Source organism: Musca vetustissima, unplaced genomic scaffold (genome assembly GCF_032173495.1).
Source record: "Musca vetustissima isolate MV318-11 ecotype Yass unplaced genomic scaffold, APGP_CSIRO_Mvet_v1 utg3185, whole genome shotgun sequence".
In the NCBI taxonomy this organism is placed as follows: domain Eukaryota; kingdom Metazoa; phylum Arthropoda; class Insecta; order Diptera; family Muscidae; genus Musca; species Musca vetustissima.
Genome location: NW_026880239.1, coordinates 142,973 through 150,202, shown reverse-complemented (window position 1 = coordinate 150,202; position 7,230 = coordinate 142,973). Strand labels below are relative to the sequence as shown.

At 39.5% G+C, this 7,230-nt stretch overlaps 1 protein-coding gene across 1 annotated transcript; it reads left to right on the top strand.

Annotated features, from left to right (window-relative positions):
• Positions 1 to 7,119, top strand: LOC133325720 (RNA-binding protein 14-like). Its single transcript, XM_061534442.1, has 4 exons — positions 1 to 53; positions 131 to 777; positions 856 to 1,013; positions 6,377 to 7,119. The coding sequence occupies exons 1-4, from the start codon at positions 51 to 53 to the stop codon at positions 7,117 to 7,119; spliced, it is 1,551 nt and encodes a 516-aa protein (XP_061390426.1). The 5' UTR covers positions 1 to 50.
• Positions 7,120 to 7,230: the final 111 nt, after the last annotated feature.

Genomic DNA, 7,230 nt, shown 5'->3' with positions numbered 1-7,230 from the left:
ATCAATTATCGATTGGACTCTTCTGCAAGTAGGAGATCAGCACGCTTACGATGGTTAGTATTTTTGAAGGCGATTATATAAAAATGAAACTCGCTCTAACGTTTGTAATTTTTAAATTGTTCTATTACAGAAACTCTTTATTGCTTTGTTTGCCTTGGTAGCTGTCGCAAGCGCCGATGTCAGCCATTTGGTTAATACCCAATATTTGCCTCCCCAACAAGGTTCTTATTCCGCCCCTGCTGCTACCTACCATGTTGCTGCTTCAGCACCCGCTGTAAGCTATAGCGCTCCTGCCGTAAGCTACAGCGCCCCTGCAACTACCTATCACGCAGCTGCTTCCGCACCTGCTGTAAGCTATAGCGCTCCCGCAGTCACCTATCAATCAGCTCCCGCTGTTTCTTACTCTGCCCCTGCTGTCGCTCAAACCTACTCAGCTCCCGCTGCCACTTATTCCGCTCCAGCTGCCACTTACTCTGTTGCCCAATCAGCTCCAGCTGTTTCATACTCCGCCCCAGCTGTCACTTCATACTCAGCTCCCGCTGTATCCTACAGTGCTCCAGCTGCATCTTATCAAACTTATGAAGCTGCTGCTCCTACTGCTACCTTCTCTGCCAGTGAAGGTTACCGTTACAAGACCAACAAGCGCAGCCGTCGCCATCGTCGTGATGTCAGCACTGAATATTTGCCACCTGTAGCTGCCCAATCTGCCCCAGCTGTCACCTACTCTGCTCCTGCTGCCACCTACTCTGCTCCTGCTGTCACTTACTCTGCTCCAGCTGTCTCCTACTCTGCTCCTGCAGCCACCACCTACTCCGCCCCTGCTGTCTCCTACTCTGCTCCAGCAGCCACCACCTACTCCGCCCCTGCTGTCTCCTACTCCGCCCCAGCTGCCACCACCTACTCCGCCCCTGCTGTCTCCTACTCCGCCCCAGCTGCCACCTACTCCGCTCCAGCTTATGAATCCTATGAATCTGCCGGTTCTGCTCCAGCTCATTCTTACTCTGCAGCTGAAGGTTATCGTTACAAGACGCAACGTCGTCGTGTCGTTAAGACTTCCCGTCGTCACCGTAACTAAACGGAAGATGTTCAGAAAACTTTATTTGAAGTTGTAACAACTCCATTTATAAAAAGTGATATTTAGATATATTCTAAAAACGATAATCAAATAAATAAAAGATTATTTGATCAAAAAAAAAATACTTACTATTGTTTTTTTTTATTAATTTTCATTTGATAGCAGGTCTAAGCAACGATTTATAATGTTTCAGTTTCTTCAAACACATTCAGAAGTCAAGAAGTTATTTTTTTGGAAATTAAAAGTTTATTTTTTATGGAAGGCCAAAAAGTTTTTATATCATTATGGCGTTTTATTATAAAATATAATCATATAGAACACTAAACCTTCTAATATGTAGAATCGGAAAATATCTACTGATAGAAACACAATGCCTTATTGCATCAAATTAAGAAAGCTCCTTACAGTAAAGTCGCAAAACTAAAAGTTGGCTGGCGTCATCTGACATTTCCATTGGACGATCGAGTTTTTTTAGAATAAATAAAAAACGGTTTGACCTAAAGTGGAATCACGGCAAGAGACGAATTCTACATATTTTCTATGACGACTCAAATCGAATTAAGTACAGGTATCTAATTTTGAATTGAGTGTATTTCTTAGTAAGGAATGTTAGCCTTTCTACATTTTCATAATTATAGAATACCCCTTTGAGTTCTGTTATAGTAACTATCCCTTCACATTCAAATTTTACCTTAGGATTTTTTAATACCCTCCACCATACTATGGAGGGTATATTAATTTTGCCATTTCGTCTGTAACTCATCGAAATATTCATTTCCGACCCTATAAAGTATATATATTCTTGATCAGGGTAAAATTCTAAAACGATCTAGCCATGTCCGTCCGTCTGTTGTAATCACGTTATCTTCTGAAGGAATTGAGATAGGGTGCTGAAATTTTGCATAGGTTTGTCTTTCGTCTGAAGGCAGGTCAAGTTCGTAGATGGGATATATCGGTCCACGTCTAGGCATGGCTCCTATACCCCCAAATTTATTTTGGGATTCTTGAGCGTGTTTTTCAACCGAATACGCTGAAATTTGGTACATTGGGTTCTTATTGGGTACTAAATGTCTCCACGAAAAATTATAAATATAGGTTCACTTTTTCTGGTAGTCCCCATATAACGGTACCTCCTAATTTTCAGTATTTTGAGGGTTTTGATCGAATTTTTTCACTGAATTGGCTGTAATTTAGTATTTAGTATTCTTAATAGGTACCAAATCTCTCCACCAAAAATTATAAATATAGGTCCATTTTTTCGGATAGCCCCCCATACAAGGGTACCCCCAATTTTCGGTATTTTGGGGTTCTTGAGCGCGTTTTTCAACCAAATTCGCTGCCATTTGGTATTTTGTAGTCGTATATGGTAACAAATCTCCCTACCAAAAATGTTTAATATACACCCCCTTTTTGTGGTCGTCCCCATATAACCCCCTTTTTATACCCTTCACCACACTGTGTGTGGTACAGGGTATTATGTCTTTGTGCATATGTTTGTAACAGGCAAAAATAATCGAGATAGACCCATGGTTCCTTTTGAGAATATGCATAGAATCACTTTCTGAGTCGATTTATGCATGTCCGTCTGTCCATGTATTTTTGTTAACAAAGTACAGGTCGCATTTATGATCCCATTTGGATGAAATTTGGCACAGGTCATTTAATTGGCCCAAGGAAATTGAATTGAAATTGGAGAAAATCGGTCCACGTTTAGGCATTGCTCCCATATAAGGGTACCCCCAATTTTTCGGTATTTTGAGGTTCTTGAGCGCGTTTTTTAACTGAATTCTTTGAAATGTTGTACATTGGGTTCTTATTGGGTACCAAATTACTCCACAAAAAATTATAAATATAGGTCCAGTTTTTCTGGTAGTCCTAATATAACGGTACCCCCAAATTTTTGGTATTTTGGGGGCTCTGATCGTATTTTTCGACCAAATTGACTGTAATTTAGTACGTCGAGTTCTTATTAGGTAGTTTATCTCTTCACTATCAATTATAAACATTGGTCAATTTTTTCTGGTAGCCCCCCAGGTTTTGAGGTTCTTGAACCAAATTCTTTTTTCTGGTACAGGGTATTATGTCTTTGTGCATATGTTTGTAAGAGACAAAAGGAAACGAGACAGACACATGGCACAGCGAAATTTGGCACAGCGTAACAAATTAGGTCTTGAATGATGTGTGTTAAGTTACCTGAATCCTGAAGATCTGACCAAATGAACAATTTAGTATCGGTAGCTGAATGACCTGTTTATGGTTCCAATTTCATTTTACTGGTCCTTTAAAAATGCGACGTCTGTTAGGATTCATCTGTTGAATATACCCAAAGTGGTGAATGGTATCATATAGTCGGCCCCTTCCGACTTTACTACTTTCCTTACTGGTTTATATTAAAATAGTTATGTTATTGTTCCCGTGTTTGCGTTTGATTCTAAGACTCTGTTCTAATCATTTCATCTGTGGAAGATACGAAAAAAACTAGAACATAAGGTTCGATAATTACCCTCATATATATTCATATGTATGAACTGTAGCCCGCATTTAGCCCTAGCCCCTGTGTGGGAGGTACCAGAAGAAGTGGACCGATATTCTCCATGTTCTAACTTGAACTAATTTTGGAAGAAATAATAAGATGGGATGAAATCTGTCATTATATGTATGGTGGAGGGTATCCAAAGTTCGGCCTGGCCGAACTTAACGCTTTTCCACTTGTTTTTACTGAAACCACATTTATGACCGGTAATATTAAATAAAATTTATAATATAAACTGCATGCAGTAGGGTCGCAACAGGAGTTGACTGGTATCATCAGACATTTCCATTGAAATGGTCCCCTTAATACCACATCATGCACTTTGGCTACAATTTCGGTTCTTGCTGTTGTTTATGGACGTTACGTGGACATCTTTAATGCTTATATGACCACGTTTTTTTACTGTTGCATATGAAGGAGCACATTCGCCTAACACATTCACCATATCATTATGAATTTCTTGTCCCGATAAACCTTTTTTATGTAAATATTTAATGACAGCACGCATTTCTAATTTTTCCATTGTAAAACAAAATGCGAATGAGTCTTTTTTGAACACCTGTTTCTGTATGAAGGAGTTGCCAAATAGAAATCTAAGAAGTTTCCGAACTGCCGTCGTTTTTATGTAGAATTCCCCTTTGGGTTCTGTTATAGCAACTATCCCTTCCATTAAAATTTCACCGTATGTTTATACCCTTCACCACACTGTGGTACAGGGTGTTATGTCTTTGTGCATATGTTTGTAACAGGCAAAAATAATCGAGATAGGCCGACCCATGGTTGCTTTTGAGAATATGCATAGGATCACTTTCTGAGTCGATTTATGCATGTCCGTCTGTCCGTCCGTCCATGTATTTTTGTTAACAAAGTACAGGTCGCATTTATTATCCGAATTGGATGAAATTTGGCATACGTCACTTATTTGTAACAACCCTATTGAAATTGGGAAAAATCGGTTCAGATTTAGATATAGCTCCCATATATATTTTCATCCGATTTAAGGTATATAGTGCACCAAAGTCCCTATATATCTTTTGATTTGCACGAAATTTGGCACAGCGTACTTAATTAAGCCTAGAATGATGTGTGCTAAGTTTCATAAAAATCGGTTCAGATTTATATATAGCGCACATATAAATTTTCGTCCGATTTAAGGTAAATGGTGCACCAATGTCCCTAAATATCTTTCGATTTGCACGAAATTTGGCACAGCGTACTCCCATATATATTTTCGTCCGATTTAAGGAAAATGGTGTACCAAAGTATCTGTATACCTATCGATTTCCACGAAATTTTGTACAGCGTACTGAATAAAGTCTAGAATGATGTGTGTTAAGTTTCGTGAAAATCAAAAATGCGACGCCTGTTAAGATTCATCTGTTGAATTTACCCAAAGCGGTGAAGGGTATCATATAGTCGGCCCCGTCCGACTTTACCACTTTCCTTACTGGTTTTTTTTACAGAAACCACATAAGTCTACGGTATATACATATTGTCACCATAAATAAAACCATTTATAAGTACCTGTCAGCAAAATTGAATCATTGATCGTTTTGTGTCCATAAAAACGAAAACCCTCAACTAAAAATATTTCAATATTTAAAAGTGAATGGAGAACCATGTTATTCAAGAAGAGCATTTCTATCGAGGCCCAGCTTGAATGCCATCAAGAAGAGACATTATGATAATTGTTGAAACACAGCTGGGTAATTGGAGTCGCATGCCCTTGAAGTTACATGTCATTGGACGCCTTCAAATTAAGTTGATTACGCTCAAAATGAAAGATGGGAAAACGCAAAAAATCGGTGTGATATGTTCAACCTATGGGGATCAATTGCGATGATTGTTGTCGATATAACAATTCAGAATTGCGAACCAAAAATTAGTTCAGTTAATATTAGAACACAATAATCTAATACGGAAAACCACTGAACGAAATAAAAATAAATACAAAATGTGTATTATAGTCATCAATTCATGCTAAATAAGTGTATTATTTTATATAGATTAGATTTGAAACAAATCATCGACTATTGTTTGACATTTTATTTAATCTTTTTTATGTGAATTTATACAATAAAAATAAATATTTTAATCAAATAATAAAAAGAATTGAAAGTAAATAAAACAGGTTTTTCGCTAGATGCGAAAGGGAAATTGTTGTTGTCATGCCAAAAATGAAAAAAAAAAAATCTGGCTTCTAAAAATTGGATTTCAGTGAAAGGAAAATTCAGAATAAACAATTGAACTAGATATCATTGTTATCCGAAACAATAGAACTGATAATATTATTAGCGGATTATGTGCTATGCTCTAGCGATCAGCTTCCTATGTGCGAACATAATTGATCTGCTGATTTATGCAAATTTTGTGACGCTGCAAATGGGAATTCATCACTTGAGAATCATCAAAATCAAATCTTTGCTATAAAATAGTGCAGATTTGACGATAGTAGCATCATAACCAACTGTACACTAGCATTTGTAGCAAATAACGGCATCAGCAATGGTGAGTAGGGATTTAAAATTCCCAGAATAGTTATAGATTTAAAAACAATATATTATTTTCATTACAGAAATTGTTCATTATCTTCGCCTTGGTGGCTGCTGCTGCCGCTCAACTCAGCAGTGAATATTTGCCACCCGTGGCTGAAACCAACACTTATGAAATTGCTGCCGCCGAACCCGTAACATCCTACTTGGCCCCTGCTGCTACTTTCCAAAATGTGGAGGTTGCTGCCCCCGCTCACAGCTACTCCAATGCCGAAGGTTATCGTTACAAGACCCAAAAGCGCCGTGTGGTTAAAACTGCCCGTCGTCATCGTCGTGATGTTTCCACTGAATATTTGCCACCTGTAGCTGCCACCACCACTTATGAAGTTGCTGCTGCTGCCCCTTCAACCTACGAAGTTGCCGCTGCTGCCCCATCCACTTCCTACTTGGCCCCTGCTGCCACTTTCCAAAGTGTTGAGGTTGCTGCCCCCGCTCACAGCTACTCCGATGCCGAAGGTTATCGTTACAAGACCCAAAAGCGCCGTGTGGTTAAAACTGCCCGGCGTCATCGTCGTGATGTTTCCACTGAATACTTGCCACCTGTAGCTGCCACCACCACCTATGAAGTTGCTGCTGCTGCCCCTTCAACCTACGAAGTTGCCGCCGCTGCCCCATCCACTTCCTACTTGGCCCCTGCTGCCACTTTCCAAAGTGTTGAGATTGCCGCCCCCGCTCACAGCTACTCCGATGCCGAAGGTTATCGTTACAAGGCCCAAAAGCGTCGTGTTGTCAAAACTGCCCGTCGTCATCGTCGTGATGTCTCCACTGAATATTTGCCACCTGTAGCTGCCACCACCACTTATGAAGTTGCTGCTGCTGTTCCATCTACATCCTACTTGGCTCCAGCTGCCACTTTCCAAAGTGTTGAGGTTGCCGCCCCAGCTCACAGTTTCTCCGATGCCGAGGGTTATCGTTATAAGACCCAACGTAGCCGCGTTCTCCGCCGCCACCGCAATTAAACGTAGAGAATATTGCGAAGTTCGATATTGTTAAAACTTTGTTGTGATTCTCCCTTAAAATGAGGCTTACGTTAAATAAATTTTAAAATTTTATAGAAAATAACGTGTTTC